This window comes from Oncorhynchus keta, chromosome 22, assembly GCF_023373465.1.
Source record: "Oncorhynchus keta strain PuntledgeMale-10-30-2019 chromosome 22, Oket_V2, whole genome shotgun sequence".
Lineage (NCBI taxonomy): Eukaryota > Metazoa > Chordata > Actinopteri > Salmoniformes > Salmonidae > Oncorhynchus > Oncorhynchus keta.
Window position 1 is genome coordinate 14,104,323 of NC_068442.1, and position 25,927 is coordinate 14,130,249.

Genomic DNA, 25,927 nt, shown 5'->3' on the forward strand with positions numbered 1-25,927 from the left:
TGTGTTCACAGACCACTGTGGACAAGAGTAGGGGTGGAAAGATCTCCTTTATAGTAAAAGCATTGAATGAACCGACTGCATCATCGTATTTGCAGGTCCGAGAAAAAATTGTGTTTTATATTTCATTCAATTCTACTTCATTTGACATATAGTGGAATATTCTTTAATAACACAAAAATTACCAAAATTACAGGCTAAGAATGAACAGAGTGTTCATCTTATCACTTTTCTCCAATGCCAAATGTGTGTCTTGTTCACAAAGAAACTGTACATTTTTGCAAATAATTAAATCTGAGACATCATTAGGAATCTGAGCATGGTACTTTCAAAGATTTTCCCTATTTTTCCAACCCAGATTGTAGGCCTACCCACGCAGAAAAATGTAAGCTTAAACTCCTGGCTACCCTTCCACAGTGGCCACAAGTGTTTCCCTAAAAGCTGTCTGGGTTTAAACACCTATTGTACAGAAAGTGAATAGCTTAATCAATTGATATTGACAGAATTAGATTACATGTTTTGTGTCCTTGGTATAGAAGGTTGTAGCTCAGCCTCTGAATGTCAAAGAAAGTAAACAATGATATCTCTATATGCATCAGAGTTGCGTCTTTCCCGGGGATTTCACAGCTTGTTTCTACTATAAAGCATCACGGACCAATCAGATGAGGGAAGGCATCGGGCACACATTGATATATAACCCAATAAGCAACTCATTCGAAAACACTGAGAAATATTGAAATGTCATCAATTACATGACCCCCATTCCCCCCCCCACACACACACACACACACACACATTTTTCTCCAGGTAAGCATTCTGTATATGTTGATCCATCCCTAATAACTTGATTAGATAAGTATTCACCCCCCTGAGAAACACCTTTGCAATGATTACAGCTGTGAGTCTTCTTGGGTAAGTCTCATAAGAGCTTTGCACACCTGTATTGTGCAATATTTGCCCATTCTTTTCAAAATTATTCAAGCTAGACAACAATCTTGACATAGATTTTCAAACAGATTTACAGTAAGTCAAAACTGTAACTTGGCCACTCAGGAACATTCAGTTTTCTTGGTAAGCAACTCCAGTGTATATTTGGCTGTGTGTTGTAGATTATTGTCCTGCTGAAAGGTGAATTCCTCTCTTAGTGCCTGGTGTAAAGCAGACTGAATCAGATTTTCCTCTAGGATTTTGCCTCTGCTTAGCTCCATCCTGTATATTTTCATCCTGACAAACTCCCAAGTCTTTGCCGATGTCAAGCATACCCTTACCATGATGCAGCCACCACCATGCTTGAAAATATAAAAAAAATAAGAAGGCAGTTTTACTCAGTGATGTGTTCCAACATTCACTTGTAACTAATCTTCATTGATACCTGCTGTATACCATGAGAATTTGACCATTTTGACCCTTACGCTTGAGAAGTACCTTTATTTTTATTTTATTTAAACAGATAGGCTAGTTGAGAACAAGTTCTCATTTGCAACTGCGACCTGGCCAAGATAATGCAAAGCAGTTTGACACAACATAGAGTTACACATGGAATAAACAAACATACGATCAATAATACAGTAGAAAAAATATATATACATCATGTGCAAATGAGGTAGGATAAGAGAAGTAAGGCAATAAATAGGCCATGGTGGTGAAGTAATTGCAATATAGCAATTAAACACTGGAATGGTAGAATGTGCAGAAGATGAATGTGCAAATAGAGATACTAGGGTGCAAAGGAGCAAGATAAATAAATAAATACAGTATGGGGATGAAGTAGATTGGATGGGCTATTTACAGATGAGCTATGTACAGGTGCAGTGATCTGTGAGCTGCTCTGACAGCTGGTGCTTAAAGCTAGTGAGGGAGGTATGGGTCTCCAGCTTTAGTGATTTTTTCAGTTCGTTCCAGTCACGTTAGGTGTGCTGTCATTATAATAAGATTAAAATGGGTTCATTGCTATCTTTGGGTGAAGATTGGAATTGGTGAGTCTAACATGAAATCTAAACACTAATCCTAACCACTAATCCTAACCTGAGCTCTGTGTAATTGCTCTGTTTCAAGCCATTTGTCTGTGGGTTTTCGTACCATGTTTGAAAAGTGCACCTTCCTACCATCAGGGTGCAGGACACAGTCTTTGCCAGTGAGACCCAAGAGGGGCCAAGTTTGGTTCCTGTCTCCAGAAGGCTACTTAGAGAGAAGGGCTGCATTCTGTTCTACTAGGCCCTCTGCACCACCAACTCCCCTGAAGTACTACCACCATATCCTACACCCAACTCAGTAGTGGTCTTCACTGAGGTGAACGGCTGCAAATTTTGTCCTGCATGACTGGGAAAGGCCCAGATCATCCTACATCAGGTCCCGGAGTTGAGTCCTAGTACCTTGCCCCAGGACTACCTGGCCTGATGACTCCTGGCTGTCCCCATCCCCATTCCACCTGGTCGTGCTGTTGATCAAGTACCTGCTGTTTTGCCTGTGGCTATGGAACCCTGACCTGTTCACCAGACATGCTACCTTGTCCCGGACCTGCAGTTTTCAATCCTCTCCCTCGACCTCTGAATGCTCGGCTATGAAAAGCCAACTGACATTTACTCCCGCGGTCCTGACCTGTTGCACCGTCTACAACCAGTGATTATTATTTGACCCTGCTGGTCATCTATGAATGTTTGAACATCTTGAAGAACATTCAGGCTTTAATGGCCATGTACTCTTATAATCTCGACCTGGCACAGCCAGAAAAGGACTGGCCACCCCTCAGAGCCTGGTTCTTCTAGATTGTTTCCAAGGTTCCTGCCTTTCTAGGGAATTTTTCCTAGCCACCGTGCTTCTACTTCGCTTGCTGTTTGGGATTTTAAGATGGGTTTCTGTATAGCACTTTGTGACATCTGATGTAAAAAGGTCTTTATAAATAGATTTGATTGATGCACCTGGCTTTCATCTCAATATTGTGTGCATTGTTTTCACAGCCCTTTAAGTAATGAGACTTAGACCGTGACGATACAATTAGGAGTAAAAGGACTATGCATGTGTGGGCTACTATGCTATCTGGACTAGAGGTCGACCGATTTTGATCTTTCAACGCCGATACCGATTATTGGAGGACCAAAAAGCCCGGTACCGATTAATCTGCCGATTTTTGTTTTGTAATAATGACAATTACAACAATACTGAATTAACACTTATTTTAACTTAATATAAAACATCAATAAAATCAATTTAGCCTCAAATAAATAATGAAACATTTTCAATTTGGTTTAAATAATGCAGAAACAAAGTGGTGGAGAAGAAAGTAATATGTGCCATGTAAAAATGTGTGCCATGTAAAATGTGCCATGTAGAAAAGCTAACATTTAAGTTCTTTGCTCAGAACATGAGAACATATGAAAGTTGGTGGTTCTTTTTAACATGAGACTTCAATATTCCAAGGTAAGAGGTTTTAGGTTGTAGTTAATATAGTATTTATAGGACTATTTCTCTCTATACCATTTGTATTTCATATACCTTTGACTATTGGATGCTCTTATATGCACTATAGTATTACCATTGTAACAGTATAGCTTCCGTCCCCCTCCTCGCCCCTACCTGGGCTCGAACCAGGAACACATCGACAACAGCCACACTCAAAGCATCGTTACCCATCGCTCCACAAAAGCCGCGGCCCTTGCAGCGCAAGGGGAATAACTACTCCAAATCTAAAAGCGAGTGACGTTTGAAACAGTATTAGCACACACCCAGCTAACTAGCTAGCCATTTCACATTGGTTACACCTGCCATTAGGCTGATGGGCTTGAAGTCATAAACAGCGCTGTGCTTGCGAAGAGCTGCTGGCAAAACACACGAAAGTGCTGTTTGAATGAATGATTACGGGCCTGCTGCTGCCCAGTCAGACTGCTCTATCAAATCAGACTTAATTATAACATAACACACAGAAATACGAGCCTTTGGTCATTAATATGACAATCCGGAAACTATAATTTCTAAAACAAAACGTTTCTTATTTCAGTGAAATACGGAACCGTTCGGTATTTTATCTAACGGGTGGCATCCCTAAGTCTAAATATCCTTGTTACATTGCACAACCTTCAATGTATATCATAATTACGTACAATTCTGGCAAATTAGTTCGCAATGAGCCAGGCAGCCCAAACTGTTGCATATACCCTGACTCTGCGTGCAATGAACGCAAGAGAAATGACCATTTCACCTGGTTAATATTGCCTGCTAAACTGGATTAGTAGTTATAACTGGTGATTATGATTGATTGTTTTTTATAAGACAAGTGTAATGCTAGCCAGCAATTTACCTTAGCTTCTACTGCATTCGCGTAACAGGCAGGCTACTCGTGGAGTGCAATGGTTAGAGCGTTGGACTAGTTAACTGTGTGGTTGCAAGATTGGAACCCCTGAGCTGACAAGGTGAAAATCTGTCGTTCTGCCCCTGAACAAGGCAGTTAACCCACAGTTCCTAGGCAGTCATTGAAAATAAGAATGTTAAATAAAAGCTATACAAAAATAAAATCGGAGCACAAAAATACCGATGTCCGATTGTTATGAAAATTTGAAATCGGCCCTAATTAATCGGCCATTTTGATTAATCGGTCGACCTCTAATCTGGACTATGTATGCAAAGACAGACAGTTCTACACATGTGGCTCATTTGGTACAAGCAATACAAAGACTTACATGACAACAAAAGCATAATGGGTTCAAATGTTTTATTTGGAGTTACAGTACCAGTTTGGACACACCTACTCATTCATGGGTTTTTCTTTATTTTGACTATTTTATACATTGTAGAATAATAGTGAAGACCTCAAAACTATGAAATAACACATATGAAGTAAACAAAACAAGTGTTTTTGATAGTTGAGATTCTTCAAAGTAGTCACCCTTTGCCTTGACAGCTTTGCACACTCTTGGCATTCTCTCAACCAGCTTCATGAGGTAGTCACCCTTCATGTTGGCCCATTCAACCCCTTGCCTTTTATAATGTCAGTGTGCTGCTGTAACTAAAAGCTTAGGTTTTCTCCTACTGTGATTTCACCTTCAAACAAGTTGTTTGAGGGTAGCTGCTTAGCGAAACTGTTAACCAAAACACAGGGCCCTATACATGAGTCACCGAGAGCAGTACAGACATACTTTTGTAAGTATTAATTGAGGACCCAGTTGAGGGACAATACACTAATATAATGTAGCAATACAGTCTCACATCAAATGCAATGCAAGCCAACAATAATAGTTCCCAACCAAGTGGCATGTAAAGGGTGCAGCAGAACATACCTGAAAATATATTCTTCCAAGTTCTCCATGGCTGAGGTTAGCTGACTGTGTTGCATCCCAGCATATTTTACATACTGCACGTTCAATGGTGTTGATGCCTTGCCTCCGGTCATTGCTGACTTCTGCCAGAGAGTTCTGGATGTCCTTCATGTCCCCCAGGGCATTGTGGAGCTGACAGAGGCCTGAACAGACCCCATCGAACTGGGAGTGGATTGCAGCCTGGAGAGTGGGGACAGCCAATTGTAAAAGGTTTAGATAGAGTTTACATTAAACAAAAGGGCAGTAGATACACATTCACAGAATGTCAAAGCCAACCAAATGATTTTCTACCTTCAGTCGTGGTTCGACTAAAACGCCAGTTCTAACTGGGTGAACAATAAATCATGGGATTTATGTCAGTTGCTAGGTCTTAGCAGATGAATGATTACTTTTCTAATGATTATGCTAGCTAGCTAGCTACTGTTGACTAACCCCATTCCGTACACATTTTCGCAACCGCGGCATTCAAACGAGGGAGCGATGAAAACTAATGGGACTGTGTTGGCATCAAAAATGAACTACGGATATAGTCAAGCGTTGATTGACATGGTAATGGCCCGATACTATTGGAGAAAAGTTTTAAAAACTGACTCCTCTGACGCTATACGTTACGTAACGTACAGCATGCATTATACAACTCATTCTGTGTCGTATAGCCTCTCTCCACCAAGTGTAGCACTTTCTCTCGCAGATTAATAAGAAAACGACAGGGTAAGGGGTATACCTAGTCAATTATTCAACTGAATGCATTCATTTTTTTTTTGCATCATCACTGCAAGCCATCATGACTCAAAAGCAGCTTTTTACTTCTGAAGATACCTTTAGCGTTGGGCCAGTATCGAATCCCCGAGCTGACAGAATAAAAAGTATGTCGTTTTGCCCCTGAGCAAGGCAGTTTATAACCTGCTGTTTGTTCCCAGTGGATGTCGATTAAGGCAGCCCCGCACCTCTCTGATTTAGAGGGATTGGGTTACAGGTGGAAGAGGCAATCCAGATGTACAACTGACTGATGACACATTATACAAAGTCTTTATATTTTTTATTTACATTTTAGAGATGATAGGTTGGACAGGTCGGGTGAAAAAAATAGTTTACCCACACGGCTTGTCTCCCCCTATCACAATAGGTTTCGCTTCCCCACCCGCCATTTTTAAAAAGACCCGATGGAGCTCATTGCCTTCTTCAATCATGCGGAGACGGGCAGCAAGAAGGCCTCATCACTGATTTTTCTGGAAAGGAGAGAAATTGTGCTTTACAATGGTTATCATATTACAGTTGACCTAGAAGTATTACGCTTTTTGAGAGCTAAAATAAAGGTAAATTGTACGTTACAGCGCGATGTACAAAAGTGCGTTAGCTCGCTATGGCTCTATACCGACTGTATGGAAAATAACTTTACCAAATCGATTTTCATAGCTAGCATCAGACTAAAACATTATAGTTACGAACTGTTAATAATAATGACTTAGACAATAGCTTCCAAAAACGTATTACAAAGAAGAAAAAAGCTTGCCAGCTAGCCATAAAAGAAAGACATTTAAACTTACCCGCCATGACAACTAACAGGTGGACATCGCGCAAGTGGTAACCTGGTACGTTGTGATTGACAGGTGGTTGCGCCAGACAACATGACCCACGTGAGCTGTCACCAACCAACCAGTGCAGAGTATACTGGCCTATGAAAACCTCATCTATGTCCCACCTCGCGCTCTCTCTCTCATTAGTTAGATTTATTCTATTACAGTCACCTTAATAAATACTTTACAATTATATTATGTGAGCTAAACAAAATAATACAATTTAAAAAACACATACATTGTTTTTATGTACCATTTTGGGAAATTACTAACGTTACTGTCCCCACTACAACAAATACATGTAATTTTGTACTTGAAACATGTAACTGAAATACTGTAGAATACCATTGATTCCTATGAAGGATTGCTTCTACTGGGGATTGGAGTCGCATTTCAATGGCTCAGACATATGTGGCAAGGACTCCAGACAATCATTACAAAGGGAAAAGCCGTCACATTAATTAAGGACACCAACGTCTTGCCATCGGACAAGCTAAACACCCTGTCCCCTTTTGAAGATAACAATGCCACCGACGCAGGCCGCTCCCGAGAACTGTGGGCTCACATTTTCTGTGGTCAACCTAAAACATTTAAGCGTGTTAACGCTCGCTCGGCTGCCGGCATCCTTAGCCACATCCTCAGAGCATGCGCAGACCAGCTGGCTGGAGTGTTTACGGACATAAACTCCAAAAGGAAGGAGCTGATCGTGGACTTCAGGAGACGAAAGAGGGAGCACGACCCCATCCACATCGACGGGCCTGCAGTGGAGAAAGTGAAAAGAGATTTTCTTGGCTCCAGCGACACAATCCCTTTATTGACTGGGCTACTGGTGCCATTGTGGGCTGGAGCCCGTCCTGCCACACTCATTGCCTGAAGTTAGCTCTGCCTGCCCTGGGACGTCTTCCTGGGGGCTTGGAAATTGCCCCGGAACTTTCCGCCAGACCGCGGTGTACCAGGACCTCCGGGAGGTGTTCAGTAAGGCCCGGGCCACTTCGCTTCTGCAGCACTGAACGGTATCCAGATGCACTGGCTTGACCTGTCTTACAGCTCTTTTTCTCCTTTTTCCAGAAGGTTCGACCTCGGGGCAGGGGATTCCAGTACCTGGTTTACAGGGAGGGTTGGGTCTTACCTTAAACGTGATAATACCAGGCAGTGTCAGAGGAAGGTCCTAAAAATTGTCAAAGACTCCAGCTACCCTAGTCATAGACCGTTCTCTCTGCTACCGCACAGGAACCAGTACCGGAGCGCCAAGTCTTGGTCCAAGAGGCTTCTAAACAGCTTCTACCCCCAAGCCATGAGACTCCTGAACATCTAATCAAATGGCTACCCGGACTATTTGCATTGCCTCTCAACCTTTTACACTGCTGCTACTCTGTTATTATCTATGCATAGTCACTTTAATAACTCTACCTACATCAAATCAAACTTTATTTGCCACATGCGCTTAATACAAGTGTAGACTTTACTGTGAAATTACTCACAAGCCCTTAACCAACAGTGTAGTTCAAGAAAAATGTAATATTTACGAAGTAGGCTAAATTTAAAAGTAATAATAAAAAGTAACACAATAAGAATAACGAGGCTATATACAGGGGGCACCAGAACCGAGTCAGTGTGCAGGGGTACAGGCAAGTTTAGGTGATCTGTACATGTAGGTGGGGGTGAAGTGACTATGCATAGATAAACAAACAGCGAGTAGCAGCAGTGTACAAGAGGGGAGGGGGTGTCAATGTAAATTGTCCGATGCGGTTGCAGAGAAAACAGTCTATAACTTGGGTGACTGGAGTCTCTGACAATTTTATGGGCTTTCCTGACACCACCCATTATATAGGTCCTGGATGGCAGGAAGCTTGGCCACAGTGATGTACTGGGCCGTATGCACTACCCTCTGTAGCGCCTTACGGTCAAATGCCGAGCAGTTGCCATACCAGGCCGTGATGCAACCGGTCAGGAGGCTCTCAATGGTGCAGCTATAGAACCTTTTGAGGATCTGGGGGCCCATACCAAATCTTTTGAGTCTCCTGAGGGGGAAAAGGGTTTTGTCGTGCCCTCTTCACGACTGTCTTGGTATGTTTGGACCATGTTAGTTTGTTGGTGATGTGTAGACCATGTACACCAAGGAACTTGAGACTCTCAACCCGCTCCACTACAGCCCCGTCGATGTTAATGGGGGCCTGTTCGGCCCGCCTTTTCCTGTAGTCCACGATCAGCTCCTTTGTCTTGCTCACATTGAGGGAGAGGTTGTTGTCCTGGCACTACACTGCCAGTTCTCTGACCTCCCTATAGGCCGTCTCATCGTTGTCGGGGTACACATTACCTCGACTAACCGGAGCCCCCTCACATTGACTCTGTACCGGTACTCCCTGTATATAGCCTCACTATTGTTATTTTACTGTTGAATTATTTCTTACTTTTATTTCTTATTTTCTAGTTATTTTTCTTAACTGCATTGTTGGTTTAGGGCTTGATGGTAAGCATTTCACTGTCAGGTTTACACCTATTGTATTCGGCACATGTGACAAATCAAATTTGATGATACCGGTATGGTAGACCCCAGTCAGTGAGGTTGACCTATATCTGATATGTTTTTGTAAACTCAACCAAGTTAAGCCAGATGGTACGCTTTTTGGGGAGGTAAGTGCTAGCAACAACATTGTGTGAAGATTTTGAAGAATGCCTATTGAGCCTTCAACCTTTCTAATCTTGGGCACCCAGCGGATCTGTCCACAAGAGATTACCGCCTTTTGTGACAGTTATTACTTGAATCGGATGTAGCTGACAAGAAACTAAACACTAAATTGGTCATTTCAGTGGAGTCTTTCCCATTTGAAACAAGCATGGTAACAAGCATTTGTTGTTACACCTCTGTAATAAGACTGCAATTACCACCAGTTAGTTACCACATGTTAGTGTAAATATGAGTTATTACAATTAACTCCAATACTTTACAATGTAATAAGGACCCCTTAAAATGAAGTGTTACCCATTTTATACATCACCCTTTTGTATCAATTGCAAAGTGTATTTGTAGTCTACTTTGTTTTGAAGTTATAGCCAGTCACAGAGACGCCCACGGGAGGGCAAAAGAGCATCCAACGACGCACTTAGCTGTTCTACGAGTGGTCTGAGGCAGGCGTTAGATTACGAGCATTTTCAAGTGCAACCTTAATAAATATGGTTTTGGGAAACAGCTCAGAGATTTAACAATGCTCCTACAAAGATCCTTTTGGGGAAACTGGGCCCAGTACCATTTATCTCATTTGATGAAACAACCTGTTAGTCAGGTTAAGTCATTGTATTTAAATTGAAGTTTTACACTCATTTCAATGTTTACAACACTGGTGGAAATTAGATAAAAAAACAGTACTGATTGATATATCTTTGCAAATCCAAATGTGTTTTCCACGTAGATTCCACATCACAATAAGTTGACAAACTATACCCATTAGGTGTTTACAGATCAGAGAAGACTAGAATCTCACCAGATACAAGGTAATTGATAGATATGGTGGGGGGTGGTTCGCCTATTGTGATGCGGAAAACACATTTAGATTTGATAAAATGTATCAATCAGTACGGTTTATATCATTTCACTCTTACGAAAAAGATTGCATTCAGAGTGCAGTATAGCTGCAGTATGCTGCAAATACTGCATCCAAAATACCATAGTCAAATGCAGTTACTGCACTTTTACTGCAGTTTCAAAACGGCAATCTTTTTTTGTAAGTGCAACCAGTGTTGTAAACACTGAAATTAGCATAAAACTTAAACTATTCCAATCGACCCTTGCCCCAACCCCCTAGGCATTTGTGTAGACCTGAAAGCGTAGACCAGAGTGAATTACACCCTGGCATTTGGGGGGAGGTCTCTATTGGGTGCATGCACTTGTACAAAAACCTTTTATTGGCCTAATAAGAAATGTAATGTAACGGTAAAAATTAATATCCTTTTAATGTGGCATAAACACAAACAGTCATGTTTTCATCTGATTGTCATACAAATTACTTTAAAAAGTAAGCTACCTGTGCATGTTAGTCCACTCCAAAACAATTCCAGCATCCAAACAGTGCACTGCATGTATACTCGTGCCATTTGATGAATGGAAATAGACATCTGTTTACAAAACACCAAACAGTGTGCCTGTTTCAGTGATTGCCATTGATTAGGCCTACATTAATTGACATCTTGTCTGACAAATGTACCTTTTTTTTGCAGCATGAAAAGCTGGGACATGTGAAATGGGTCTGAAACTGTTGTGGGTAAAATGGGATGGTCCGCCTAACACACACAGTCAATTTACTAGGCTAAGCTACAATGTGGTATTACCATGAACTTCCAATAGGCAGTGATGTGGTGGTAAAACAAACAAACAGGTAGGCTACATTCAATATAATAGGCCTGCATGAGTTTAATCAAGACACGTTTACACCCTAGTTCATGAGTTAAATACTTGGGAGTCTTCACAGATCATGTGACATAAAACACTACCTTTACTTACATTAATAACATGTATGACAGTGCCATGTCATTATAAAGCGTTTAACAATTGAATTTGAACATTAAACTTAAACCCTGTAGGAATCATGGATATCTCTGGAAGTGCACGGTAAGTGTAACTATGCCTATGTATTCATTATGTTTCGCTGTAGAGTTCAACACAGCCCCCAAAAGGACTATTCTTATCAACTGTATGCAAGTATTCCTTTGTGTTGTCTTCGGAATGCTTCATTATCTTGCCAAACCACATTGTCACATCTCTGAGAAGCAGAGGTTCTGTTGTGGTTGCATCAAATAGGTCTGACATCTGATTGGAGGTTAACTTTACAGTAATACTATTGGTCAACAAAGATGCTTATAAAAGTGTCTTAGATGCATTGTTCTTTTTCTCTCTATTGTTCCTCAACTGCTGTGGTGAGATTCTCTCTCCACCGCATGGACATCTGGGGCATAGCCTTTCAGGCTATGATATCTCTCTCTCTCTCTCTCTCTCTGAGTGGCGCAGCGGTGTAAGGCACTGCATCTCAGTGCAAGAGGCGTCACTACAGTCCCTGGTTCGAATCCAGGCTGTATCACATCTGGCCGTGATTTGGACTCCCATAGGGCGGCGCACAATTGGCCCAGCGTTGTTTGGGTTTGGCCGCCATTGTAAATAAGAATTTATTCTTAACAGACTTGCCTAGTTAAAGAATAATGCTCTGTTAATGTTAGTATTGGCTTGTAACTTAAGCTTTATGCCTTATGTGAATCCATACATTTAACAAAGTAATTAAATACACTTGTATTTGGAATTACATGATCAGATATTTCATCATTGCCTATTACTGTAATGCAACTAATGTCCTGCATATTGCTATTTATCTTTTGGAATCAGATAAACATTTTAATACACTAATTGCTTGGTCTTATTAATGTGAGGTATACTGTATACACACACGTCAAAAATTACTGTCCACTACATCGTTGTGAAAACTGTTCTCATGGGCACACAAATGCAAAATAATGTTGGCCTATGCCATTGCAAAAACATTGCTTACTTTTATTAATGTATACTTGGATCGATTGGATGGGCATTGGTGACTAGCTGTAGGCTAGTGATAGTTTACCATCAGCTGATCCAGGAGAAGAAAAACGAAGAAAAAAACTACTTCTGGCCGCGGACGCAACGGAAAACAGCAATACACCTGAAAAACAATGAGCACTAAACAGCTGATTGATTTATCATTGTTCGCTTTTGTCAATGGGATAAATCTAATGTATTGGAATATTAGGCACTTTTTTTAATCAAGATATAAGGCCAACAAATTGTAAAAATGAGGAATTAAAAAGGAAAATCTATGTGTTTAAAATTCAGCACTACTGAGTGGACAAGTGCTGCTATAGAATTCTACAGTACCATTTGTGGACAGCGAGACTTTGTGCAGCCACATAGTAATAAACTGTTTAAACCATTATTTTTCATATTTACCACTATAAAACATATGTACCACTGCATTTTAAACAAAGAATGGTTCAATTAGCATTATGTAGGAGAACCCCACCCAAAACGTTACTTTTGTTGCATGTAAGAGAGCTAATGTCTCATTCAAGGAAGTTGAGCACCCCCCCCCCCCCCCACCTCCCCCTATAATTTGTAGCCTGCTTGAAAGGATTGGATAGCTGTATCAAGGAAAGTTGGCACTACTTCCAATTTAGGCATGATCTTATTTGCAGGCTAGGTGGGCCCACTGCTGTATTGGCTAAACACACACATTTTAGATTAGTGAATGGAGGGGTAGGAGCTAGAGGAGGCTACTAAAATGAATCTCTGCAGTGCCGACTAGCCAAACAAATAGGAACCACAATTGAGTAGCCTAGGTCTTATTCACGTCGTCAAAATTGTAATGACAAACGAGCAAAACAATATATCTGATGAAAAAGGCTGATTTATTTATTATAAAATGATATTGAAATACAAGTTCAATTCCACCTTCAGCACATTGACAGGAAACGCAAGAGGAAACCCCTTAAATTGTGGAAGGATCAGTCTGAAATCCCTCAGCCTTAACTCCTGTATCCAACAGTCAACGCGTGGAATGAATGAAAGGTTCATGAAATATTGAGGTGAAAACTGGAAAGGCGATTTATGAAGGAGACAAATCCTGAACAAAATAAATATCCATGTAATGTTAAAGGTGTAGCCTACACACCAATGTTTTGTGGCACAGTGCACTCCACCTTTAAAGAATCCACTGATTAATAGTGAAATCCTTTGATAGAGCACTATATTAAAAATGTGAATACATTGTATTTCTAATAGCTATAACATTAGGCAACGCCTTAAATGTATTCAAAAATGTATAATACTAAAATAGCCTAGTTATTTTTTTTGCCAGTAGTACAATACACTGTGTAGACAAAAAAAGGACAACTTCCTAATATTGAGTTGCGCACCCCCCTTTGCCCTAAAAACAACCTTGTAGGGGCATGACACTACAAGGTGTCGAAAGTGCTCTACAGGGATGCAGGCCCATGTTGACTCTAATGCTTCCCACAAGTCAAGTTGGCTGGGTGTCCTTTGCATTTCTTGACAAACCGGTACACCTTGCACCTACTACCATACCCTGTTCAAAGGCACTTAAAACAGGTCTTGCCCATTCACCCTCTCAGTGGCACACATACACTATCCAAGTCTCAATTGTCTCAAGGCTTAAAAAAAACACTTTAACCAGTCTCCTCCCCTTCCTCTACATTGATTGAAGTGGATTTAACAGGTGACATCAATAAGGGATTATAGCCTGACCAGGTGAAAGCTATGTCAAGGAAAGAGCAGGTGTCCTTAATGTATTGTACACGCAGTGTATGTGGACTACAATCTAGTAGGATCAAAAAGGAATATGTTACTGTAGTTCAGGCTATCGTGTTGGAATAAGGCACCTTGATCCTACCAGATTGTAGTCCACATACACTGTGTGTACAATAGTGAAAGAACGAAAGAAAGCAACTGAAAGGGCAGTGACAGAGCTCTGTGATTCAGCGCATCATCAGTGAAAACATGAATTCCATACCTTTGAAGGGTAAACGCATCCTAAAACTACTGTCATTGAAAAACATGAGTACATTACTCACACCAGAGAGAACTCTCAGAAGAAACCTTTTAATGGAACATGTCCCCTTTAGAGAATTTCCCTGGTGGATGAAAAAAAATCCCCATCACATCAGGAACGGGGAGTTTGAGATTCAAATCATATACTTAACAGCAGAAGGGGAAAATGAAAACAATTTCCACAAGCATAAACATATAGCCAGGAACATTGACTTCCTGAGCAGAGTGTTTAGTCCCCCATAGCCCTGGCAGGCAGCATTAAAATCCCAGAGTGCCACAGTAATTCTCAGGGAGCAGAGGGAGAGTGATGAGTGTTGTTGTGGGAGAGGGCACCAAAGCTGGGCTGCTGGGCCCCAGAAGCAGAGTCAGTAATCTCAGAAACAGAATCAATCAGAGAGATGGAGTGGAGCCGTCAACTCCCCGCCATTACCGACGCTTTTTGCAACAAGGCGCTGCCTCGGTTGTTGGAACAGCGCGGTGCTGGCTTCTTCAATCTGAACCCCGCCACAGCCAAGGGATCACGGTGGTAAACCCCCCATGAGATCCTCTTTATTTTATGTCAGAGGTGCCGGGCTAGTCATTGATCACGGATTGTCTGACTGCCAGGTGACGGTCAAGTTTTCAACAAACACAGCAATGAACATGAACAGCGCCTAAACATGGTATATGTTCACGGCATGTTTCTTCAACGGTGGCCGAGAGATGGAACAAATATTACGCAATAAAATAGGCTTCATGTTTTCTTGGTTGGCTTCTATCTACAGTAAATACAACATTCATTTCATATTTCAGTTTGAGGCACTGGTTTATATTAGACAAAGATGGGTGGGGTGGCCCCTGCACTGCTGAACAGAAAACCCCTTATTTAATCTCACCCTCAGTGGCCAGGCCATATAATATGGGAGTGGTCCTTAGACACTCGCGAATCAAAGTGTCGAGCCCTCCATGAAAAGTGAATACACACGACATTGTTGGATTGCTCCGTAGCCCTCCAGAGTGTAGGCGGATCAGACACGACATGCACGATACCCAAAATGCACCGTCTTCCGCCACTCCTCAATCAGACTTGTCCTTTTTCTTGCCCCCTCCAATAGGAACTTTACTGGCTACTGCTGAGCCTACTGCAGAAACGCCTCCTGCTACAGCACACACCCCTCCCTTCACCAGCCCCACCCCGATGCCGGGTACAGCGGCCACCGAGGTGACAGCGGTCTTGGTCAAGTCGAAGCTCTTCCCTCCTATCCAGGCAACCCCACCCACAGTGGCTCCCACGGCACCTTTAGTGACACTGAAGAGGCCGCCGGTCACTCTGGAGAACATGCCTGGCTGGGGCGCTGGGTGATCCTTGTTGCTGTCTGATGAGAGATAATAGGGTTTTAGTGTTGAGAGAAGTTAAGCAGAGGAACACCGAGTAACTTCCCAACTTATGGTAAATGTTCTCTGTTCCATACAGCACAGAATGATGAATAGGCTACTACATGAAAGTTTGTGTCAAACCATGATTTCTGCTTAGAATTGGCCATTATGACCACATTATAGAGTAGAAGCCCCAGTAGAAAGGCAAAACTAAAAATAGTAATGACGGCCCTCAATAGCCCGCATTGCTTTGAATGACAAAATAATCTGTGTGTGGTGGGCTAGACAGAAACTGTAGAACCACTAACAGTGTAGAAGATGGAACGTTAATGCCACCTAGTGGTACACAAATACAAACGCTTCAGACAGAGATCATTCCGACTTCTAATTTGTGAGGAAATTAAAATCCGACGCTGATGATGTGGACGTCGATTAAGGCATTCCCCGCACCTCTCTGATTCAGAGGGGTTAGGGTAAATGCGGAAGACACAATTTGGTTGAATGCAATCAGTTGTGCAACTGACTAAGTATCCCCTTTACGTTACTGAGTGTCAGTGTACATTTTTTTTTAGCAATGTCCATTTAATGTTCATCAGCATGTGAGTGGCCACTAAGGAGACTGAACTGACCTGCTGGAGGCTCATCTTTGAGGTACGCTGGGACTTTATCCTGCTGCTCACGTTGACTCATCTTCCCTCTAGGCAGGAGGGAAAACAGGTGAAGTCAACCAATTCCTCAATATTATCTCTTCAGAATTCCCAAATGAAGCACCAGTCTCTGAAGGACTGTAGAGGGGGAAAAAATCCTCTGGCAGTTAGTGGCTAGTTCTTGAAAAACAAGATGGAGAATGATTGCTCATAGGCCTAACCATCATCTGTTTTCCCCCTGGCTGTCTCAGCTATGTTCAACTCAACAAGATAAAAAAAATTAAAGAACATTTAAATAAATTGATTTCACTCAAGCACTGCTGTTTTTTTGCCTTTATCTGACAGACTGCACCACCTGCAAAGTAGGCTCAACAAAAACCTTTCAAGACCAGGGCGGCAAGTCATAACTGCATCAGTTATGACTTGCCGCGGCAATGTAACATCCATAGCGTAGGAAAAGTTTTTGTAAAACATGCACCTTAGGCTACATCGGCTCAACTTTCTCTGTAATGCTAACTTTCATCAAGATTTTAGATTGTTTATAATAGGTTTCTCTTTCCATTGTCAGTATCCTCTCACGTTTAGCGGCATGATATCCATAACGGTTGTGATGGATATTGGTGCATCATCTATTTCACCAATATTTAGAAGTCCACTTTTTGGGGTATACTGTCTCCAAGGGGCACTACTATACACAGACAAAAAGGTGTGATTTTGATATGATACTAATGCAAAGACATGTCCGTCTTTATTCTTAGTAGAAAAGTCTTGAACAGTCAACATGACCATTATATGCTTGCTGAGGGCCTTTGAACATTCTCATAAGCCTAATTACAATGTTGAAATGCATGTGCTGCTCAATAGCCCAGCTACGCATATGTAGCCTATTATAGGCCTATGTGGCAGTAAAAATGGCAAACTGAACTTCACACTACTGTAGCCAGCTGATCTGACCAGCTTGCCTACAGCTGCACAATGGTCGGACAACCTTCCTGTGTAGTAGATAAATAAAACAATGCAGAGCAGGTGTGAGACATGACTTGGAAAATGTACCTCAATCTAGTGATGGGAAATGGGGTGTACTCAGAACTGTCCCATTATCCCAACTTTTACACTGAGAATACTGAACAACTGCTAGTTAAGTAAACTGCCCTTTTCATCTTCATGCTAGCTAGCAGTAGCCATTATGGAATGACATGTCACACTGAACAACAAAGGAGCTAATTGGCTGACAATGCCATTCCAAAATTGCTGCTGCAGCTTCTACTACCTAGCATGAGGACTAAATAGTTTTTTTTTCTCCAGAAATTAGCCATCTTCTCTGTGTAACAGTTGGGATAATGGGCCAATTCAGAGTACAACGCATTTCTCATCCGTGGATTAAGGTACGCTTTCCGACCCATATCTCGTGCCGGCTCCACGTTGTCTTGGGGTGCTTTCGTAAATTCACCCTGGCTACTCCAATTTCAGAGCACTTTCATCTGAGTGTACCAGAGTGCAGAATAACTGACGAATTTATGAACCCTCAACACCCATTGAATATGGCTGGTGTCAGTAAACGTCGGCAAATAAAGCGCAATGAAATTGTTGCAAACAGCAGTTAGTCATCAACACTCTGGATAACATGAAAACAGCTCCGCTAAGGCGAGTAAAATGGTCAGAGTGAGGTGTTCTCTAATTTGAGTCAGGAAGTAGCTAGCCAATGTTAGCTTGGGTGCTTGATTGATGTGAGGTTAGAGCGCTCAGATAGGCCAGAATTTACAAACAGTCTTGACAACGCCCTGAATTAATAACGCCTCTCTGGCACTCCAGGTTAAATTTGAGAAGCACTTAACTACACCCGCAATAACATCTGGTAAATGTGTTTATGTGACCCATAAAATTTGATTTAATTTACAAACACTTTTAATCTACACAGGAAGGCTGTACTACAATAGTGCTTGCTTAGCTGTAAGCAAGTGGGTTGAATCTTCTGGTTAACACTACAGTAAACTGCTAGTCTACCTTAGTCTATTAGCAAACTTTGCTCTCCATGTCCCCGCATTGCACACGCACAGATACATCATTGTGTAAAAGCTTTCATTAGACTATCCTTAGACAAAATACTAGAATGGAAATTAGAAATGGACATGCTGGCTAAAGTATATTCATTTCACAATAAAAAGGGTTTGTCAATTGTATTCAGTAAGCTACAATCGAAAACAGTTTATATGGCCACCCAGTAGGCATATAACGTTAGATAGCCATGCGGTCATTAATCTAGATTCAGTAGACCCAATTTGTGGAAAATCAATTGATATGGCTCTTGAAGTTGAAGATGTGGAGCTGGAGTTAATTTAGTTATATTAGCTAAATATCAAACTTGTAGTACTCACGTTAGCTAAGTAGTTAAAATGGCTGTGCCCATGAAAAACATACAAAATATGTTCAATTTAAAGTTCGAGTTATCTAACGTTTACCGAGTGACGACGTGGCAACAGGCTACCAGTCCAACTGAGTTGACGTTTGGCAACTAGCTGTGTAGCTAGGATAGCAACCACTAGCATAGACTGTTAGCTAAATGTTTTAGCAAAATATACTCCCTCATTCACTTCGATTTTAAACTCCACTTGCTCCGCGAAACACTTTTCTTTATGAGTGCAAGAGCGAAAAACAACAACCAACTTTTAGCTAGCTAAATCACTCATCTTGACTGAAGCTGCATGGCTAGCTAACGTTAGCTAGTTACTAGAGAATTAGAACACTAGGTAGCTAACTAACGTTAATTTGTTAGTTGGAGATCACTTAATGTAGTGTAGAATGCCTTTCTATTTGAATTGTGCGATAACACAAAATAGTTTAAGTTTACATAAATCGATATAATTGTTTTATCTAAATAATATAGCTAGCGTTTTAGCCAATTTACAACGTACCTTGCTGTTTGTGTGTCTGTTATCTCTGACACCGCAGCTACCCAGCTCCCATCAGCAACTTTTCTTTTGAGAGTAACGTTAGCTACAGTAGCCAGGCATTAGCCAGTAAACTACAAGCTTTGCTCCCCCCAGCCAGCCAGATAGGTCACAATACCTGCATGTATACTTAACACAAACGCAACATTTTCAAACATTTTAATGATTTACAGTTCATAGAAGGAAATCAGTCTATTTAAAATTCATTATGCCCTAATCTATGGATTTCACATGACTGGACAGGGGAGCAGCCATGCGCCCACCCACTGGGGAGCCAGGCCCAGCCAATCAGAATGCGTTTTTTCCACACAAAAAAGGGCTCTATTAGAAACAAAAAAACACTACTCAGCACCCCTCAGATGATCCCGCAGGTAAAGAAGTCGGATGTGGAGGTCCTGGGGCTGGATTCACAAAACCTTAAAATAATACATTTCTTAACTGCCATTTTTCCTTAACTTTAGAAGTTAAGCAAAGTTGCTATTCCTCAATAAAGTTATTGTAAATGTTTTCCAAGTTTGTTCCTAAAAAAAAAAGTTAAGAAATGGGATTCTTGAAAATAATGCGTCAGGATTACTTCTTGGAAATGTAGTTAACTTTAGAATAGCTAAACCCTCTTGAGATGAATAATGGATACTTTTCTTGCGCCACAGACATGTTGGCTACCGGATATTTAAATACAGCAAGAATACAAATTAAACACGCATTATCTAGCTAGCTAGTAACTAACAATAATGTAATGAAACAGCAGGGAGCAGGTCCCGAACCCTCGACCTTCTAGCCCGAGGTCCGGCGCGCTATCGACTGTGCTGCAAAGGCACGCTTGTGCGGCAGGTTCGATTACCGCAACCCATGGTTGTTAGAATATATTACAATATTCTAGATGTGTTAAATAGCTAGCGCTCTCTCAATTTGCAAATAAGAACTTGGCGAATGTTAATGTCATTAGTTATTTTGGCTTTAATGTCTTTACAAGTTAGCTAACTAACTTACCGGTCGTACTGTCCCTCTACCACCATCTTTATGATGGACAGCGCCTTCTCCTCCAGCTGTCCACATGAATGGTCTCTCAGCACCCTTCTTCTTAGCAGCCTACTTGATGTCGGACCACTTCTTTTTTACGGCGTCACTGTCCCTTGCCATACCCCCGACGGCAGAGACAGACTCCGCCACTCGCCCATCCTTTCTTTTTGGTCTCTTCAGTGACGCCCGCAGTTATCAATTCTCCCCAACAGCAACATTTTCCTGGCTGCTATTTCCTCCATCTCCTTCAATCTCTTTTCCTGGTTATCCATTTTTGATATAGCTAGTCTGATGGCTATAATGTGTGAAAAATAATGAAATAACCAAAGCCGATCATCCCTGTCACATAGGCTTTTTTTGTATTGGTTTCAAGCACGTCACTAATGTCAATGCTTAAGAGAACTACGAATTCCTAAGAACATTAAGGAATTGCATTTACGAACTATCTTATGAACTTCCTATTTTTTTTCCTTAAGAAACTTCTTGCGTTTTTCGTAAATAAAGTTTCGTGAATCCGGACCCTGGGCTGCCGTGGTTTACATGTAGTCTACGGTTGTGAAGCTGGTTGGATGTTCTGCCAAATTCGCTAAAATTACATTGGAGGCAGTTTATGGTAGAGAAATTAACAATCAGTCATCTGGCAACAGCTGTGTTGAACATTCCTGCAGTCAGTACGTCAATTGTACGCACCCTCAACACTTGCGACATCTGTGGCATTGTTGTGTGACAAAACTGCACGTTGTAGAGTGGTCTTTTGTCCCCAGCACCTGTGTAATTATCATGCTGTTTAATCAGCTACTTGATATGCCACACCTGTCAGATGGAGGGATTATCTTGGCAAAGGAGAAATGCTCACTAACTGGGATGTAAACAAATTTGTGCACAATTGGAGATGTATTTTTGTTCATATGGAATATTTCTGGGATCTTTTTTCAGCTCATGAAAATTAGGACCAAGACTTTACGTAGAAGGCTGGTGTGACCCAGAATCTGGGTTTACAGGAGACGTTGACTATTGCGGTCCTTGATTCAACCCTTTTGAAACCCCATATTCTGGTTGACAGTTTACTACATTGTGTCATGACAAGCATTTCGCTACACCATCAAGAGCTGCGAAATGCATATGTGACAAATTTGACATGCTCAGTCTGGTGGCACAATTTTCCAGCATAGGCCTATTAGTCATACATTTCATTGGTCTTTGAGAAAGGTTTGCTTTTTGTTGTAGCTCTACAAAGAACTGGGAAATGTATCAGTTATATACTGACACTTCAGACGGCACATCTCGAATAATGTTAATCAGTCAAATATTGGACAATGTAACGCCTACGCCATGTACAGGTTGTGTTCCCATTGACAACAATGCTAGATTTACACAAGTCAGATATGAAGTTGATCCTCCCCATTTACAGTTTAGAGCCACCATTTGTCTTAAATACAGTCAGGTGTAGTCTGAATGTTACTTGCAGATGTACCAACAATTCTTGTTGCCATGTCAATTGCTAATCTTCTTTGAGTATGTAAATTAGCCTACCACCCCCAAAGTTGAGACACCATGCTAGAACCTTATTGCAATTATACACAGCCACACCTGCCAAGTTCCAAACCGTCATATATGTATCAATAAAAAAAAACATGAATTCAAATGCTTGGAGTTATAATTACACAAGGGGCTGAACAAGTATAAAAATGAATTGGAAGCAAATTTAGTATTCATCTTCCTCCTCACAACCAATACCAGAGTCTGCCCCCACCTCCTCATAATCCTTCTCCAGTGCAGCCATGTCCTCTCTGGCCTCAGAGAACTCCCCTCCATATACCAGTGCACAAAGGCCCGCTTGGCATACATCAGGTCAAACTTGTGGTCCAGATGACTCCAAGCCTCTGCAATAGCTGTGGTGTTACTCAGCATGCACACAGCTCTCTGCACCTTGGCCAGATCACCCCCAGGCACAACAGTAGGCAGCTGGTAGTTGATGCCCACCTTGAATCCTGTGGGACACCAATCCACAAATTGAATGGATTTGCAGGTCTTGATGAGGGCGATGGATGTGTTGACATCTTTGGGCACCACATCACCACGGTACAGCAAGCAGCAAGCCATGTACTTTCCGAGCCTGGGATCACACTTTACCATCTGGTTAGCCGACTCAAAGCAGGCATTTGATCTCAGGAACAGAGAGTTGCTCGTGATAGGCCCTTTCTGCTGAGATAATGGGAGCATAAGTGACCTGGGGGAAGTGGATACAGGTGTAAGGTATCAGGTTGGTCTGAAACTCTGTCAGGTCCACATTGAGTGCACCATCAACGCACAGGGAGGCAGTGATTGAGGAGACAATCTGGGCAATGAGGCGATTCAGATAGGTATAAGATGGACGCTCCACACAAAGATTACACTTGCATGTCAAAGATGACCTCATTATCCACCATGAAAGAGCAATCTGAGTGCTCCAGAGTGGTGTGTGTGGTCAAGATGGAGTTGTAGGTCTCCACAACTGCTGTAGACACCTGGGGCACAGGGTAGACAGAGAACTCCAGTTTGGACTTCTTGTCGTAATCTACAGACATACGCTCCATCAACAGCGAAGCCTGAGCCAGTCCCACCCCCAAAACTATGGAATATTAGGAAGCCTTGTAGTCCAGTGCATTGGTCTGCCTGAGAAAATTCACACATTAAGCCATTTATCCAAATATCACCATACAGGGACTTGCAATTAGACATTCAGAGCCACTCATCATTTTACACATTATGTCCAGTACGGACTCCACAATCTCCTTTCCAAAAGTGTAATGGCCACATGCATAGTTATTGGCAGCATCCTCTTTGCCACTGATGAGTTGTTCAGGGTGATACAACTGACGGTAGTGTCCGTTCCTTATCTCATCTAGAATAAATTGTTGACACATGCAGAAAGGCACAAAATAAAACTACACAGCACAAAATTCAAGATATTACATGCCGATGAACACCATGACATTTGATGTTGTGGATCATGCTATTCAAATACATCTTCCATACCCATAACTGTAGGCTCAAATCTATGAAGACAGCCCTGGGAACATGTTTCCCGCCTCCAGTCTCACTGAAAAAGGTACCAAATGAGGAGTCAGCCAGGGATGCAGTTCTGGACTCATGTATTCTTCCATCTGGATGGAAACCATGCTCCAGGAAATATAACTCCCAACATGCATTGCCCATCTGGATACCTGCTTGGCCGATGTGTACATAAATGCACTCCCTCTGTCAACAATAAATAATTGGATGCCATGTCCATATCAGTTACTATTTTCAAATTTGATATACTGCGTCTTGTAGCCAAACTATTGAGGCTCAATTACAGGGAAAGTAGGGCTCATAAAACATTTTTCAGGAGATTACTAAATACTAGTGCAAACATAACTCCAGAGGTACCATTAGAGAAGGTCATTATATATTTATTTAGTTATGAAACACTTCAGCTTACCATTGTTCAGCAGCTACAACTGGAATGTGATTTCAAGATGGGACACTTGACCAAAAACTGAAACAGTTTAACAGAGTCAACATTTAAACAACAAGTGCAAACAAAACAAATAATACATTCTCATGTCAACCTGGTAGTACTACACACTTCAGTCTAAAGCATACCACAACAGTACACTCACCTTGCACATTGTTAATGGGCCTGGCTTATAAATTATTCAGCAATCAAGTGTGGGGGTGTGGCTTTCAATTGACATTGATTTAAAGAGGTCATTTTATTTTTAGCTACCAAATTATATAAATTATATATATAGAGTGATATCAGGCTGTACCAAAGATGGTGGATAAATGAAGAAAGTTCACTCAGGCTGTTTACCATTGGAAAAAATGGTCAGTTCCTGTCTACTTAGGTGGGTGGCTCTCCCGTAGACACCAATGCGATAGCAGCTTGGTCTGGTCTACTTAGTTAATTGACTTCCATTGAAACAGAAAAATTAGTGAGTGGGATATCTCGCTTCCTCTTCTGTTTCTGGCCGTACTATAGGGTTTTGTCTAGAAGGGATACAGCTTTTGTCAAAATGGACTTTTCGTAACAGGTTTAGGAGAACTTACTTTTGTAACAGTATTTTTATTGGAATTTCACAATTTTCACCCATATTAAGAGATACAGCAACAGAGACAAAGCACACAAAGAAAACACAAAATAAACAGCACTCACTTACACATATCTAAGCATATATATATATATACATACACACATATACATATACATACACTCATGCATATACACATATATACGCGTACGCACACACATACACACACATACATACATACCACACACACCCATACATACGTACACCATTTTCCTCTTCCCGCTCGGTACTTGTCTCACTCCATCCCCATCATTGTGTCTCTCAATACATACATTTTAAACAAACTTACGAACAGAAATTAAACAAAAAATCTCAGTTTAAACCAAGAGGTTGGGTTCCACATGTGGAATGTACAGTGTAGTTCTGAAATACATAGATCCCCCGCCATTCTAAGAAAATCCTTGTAGCATAATAGCTGATACCTCAGGTTCTAGGTCATTTAGATAAGGTTCCCATACTTTGTAGAACTGGTCTGTTTTAGAATGCAATGTACATGTCAGATATTCCAGAGGCACCCATTCAAATAGTATCTTATGCCAATCTTTAATAGAAGGAACCTTATCACTAATCCACTGTAAAAGGATGTTTTTCCTCGCTGTGAAGGTAAGGATGTTGTAAAGCCTCCTTTTACCCATATAAGTAACATGCCTACTAGGGAGACCTAACAGTAAAGAAACTGGGTCCAATTCTAGATCAACCCCTAGGATCTTTTCAATTTCTTGCAGAACACCAGACCAGTATCTTTGTATTTTGGTACATGACCATAAACAATGTGTTAGGGTGCCTGTATCAGTTTTGCATTTAAGGCACTGAGGGGAAGAGGAAGTGGGGCTAAAAGCATGTCTGCGATTTGGGGATATATGCAATCTGTGTATTATTCTTAATTGGATTGCTCTAGTACGATTACATATAGATATTGTTTTTGCATATGTCCAAATCTCCTCCCACATCTCTTCGTCAATAGTAACAGACCATTCTTTCTCCCACACTTGTTTCACCCTCTGTGTGTTGACAGCAGAAAAGGACCTTAAAGTATCATAAAACAGACTTACAGACATTTTCCTTTGTGGGGAAAAAAATTATTATTTCAATGACAGACACATTAGGGTTACCAATTAAGGTGGTGCTCTTCAGAATATAATGTCTTACTTGGAGGAAGCGGAAAAAGTCCTGCTTTGGGAGTCGATATTTCTCGACCATCTGCTCAAATGACAATAAAATCTTATCAGCAAATAAGACATTTAACCTGTGCATGCCCTTGATAAGCCCAAAGTTAAAGCCAGCATCCAGCAATCCTGGACTGAAATCTGGGTTGTTAAGAATTGGGGTAAGAGCAGAGGTTAGTTTGGACCTTCCCAGGAAGCGTTGAACTGACC

At 41.4% G+C, this 25,927-nt stretch overlaps 1 protein-coding gene and 2 long non-coding RNA genes across 7 annotated transcripts; 1 reads left to right on the plus strand and 2 right to left on the minus strand.

The window, feature by feature from the left end:
* The first annotated feature begins 7,717 nt into the window (after window positions 1-7,717).
* On the plus strand, window positions 7,718-10,071 carry LOC127910591 (uncharacterized). Its single transcript, XR_008075383.1, has 2 exons — window positions 7,718-7,858; window positions 7,952-10,071. It is a non-coding gene; the product is annotated as an uncharacterized LOC127910591 (long non-coding RNA).
* A 3,216-nt stretch (window positions 10,072-13,287) lies between these two features.
* tmem263 (transmembrane protein 263) lies at window positions 13,288-21,110 on the minus strand. 5 transcript variants are annotated; one of them, XM_035798302.2, is made up of 3 exons: window positions 20,407-21,110; window positions 16,451-16,518; window positions 13,288-15,820 (listed from the first exon to the last, which is right to left on the minus strand). In XM_035798302.2, the coding sequence occupies exons 1-3, from the start codon at window positions 20,430-20,432 to the stop codon at window positions 15,522-15,524; spliced, it is 393 nt and encodes a 130-aa protein (XP_035654195.1). In that variant the 5' UTR covers window positions 20,433-21,110; the 3' UTR covers window positions 13,288-15,521. The 5 variants fall into 5 exon arrangements, with proteins under 5 accessions (XP_035654195.1, XP_035654198.1, XP_035654196.1 ...); XM_035798305.2 differs by having other exon boundaries at window positions 16,451-16,606; window positions 20,407-21,108; XM_035798303.2 differs by lacking the exon at window positions 20,407-21,110 and adding an exon at window positions 19,381-19,518 and having other exon boundaries at window positions 16,451-16,606.
* Window positions 21,111-21,417: 307 nt separating this feature from the next.
* LOC118401089 (uncharacterized) lies at window positions 21,418-24,197 on the minus strand. The gene is made up of 3 exons (XR_008075384.1): window positions 23,900-24,197; window positions 23,455-23,518; window positions 21,418-23,320 (listed from the first exon to the last, which is right to left on the minus strand). It is a non-coding gene; the product is annotated as an uncharacterized LOC118401089 (long non-coding RNA).
* Window positions 24,198-25,927: the final 1,730 nt, after the last annotated feature.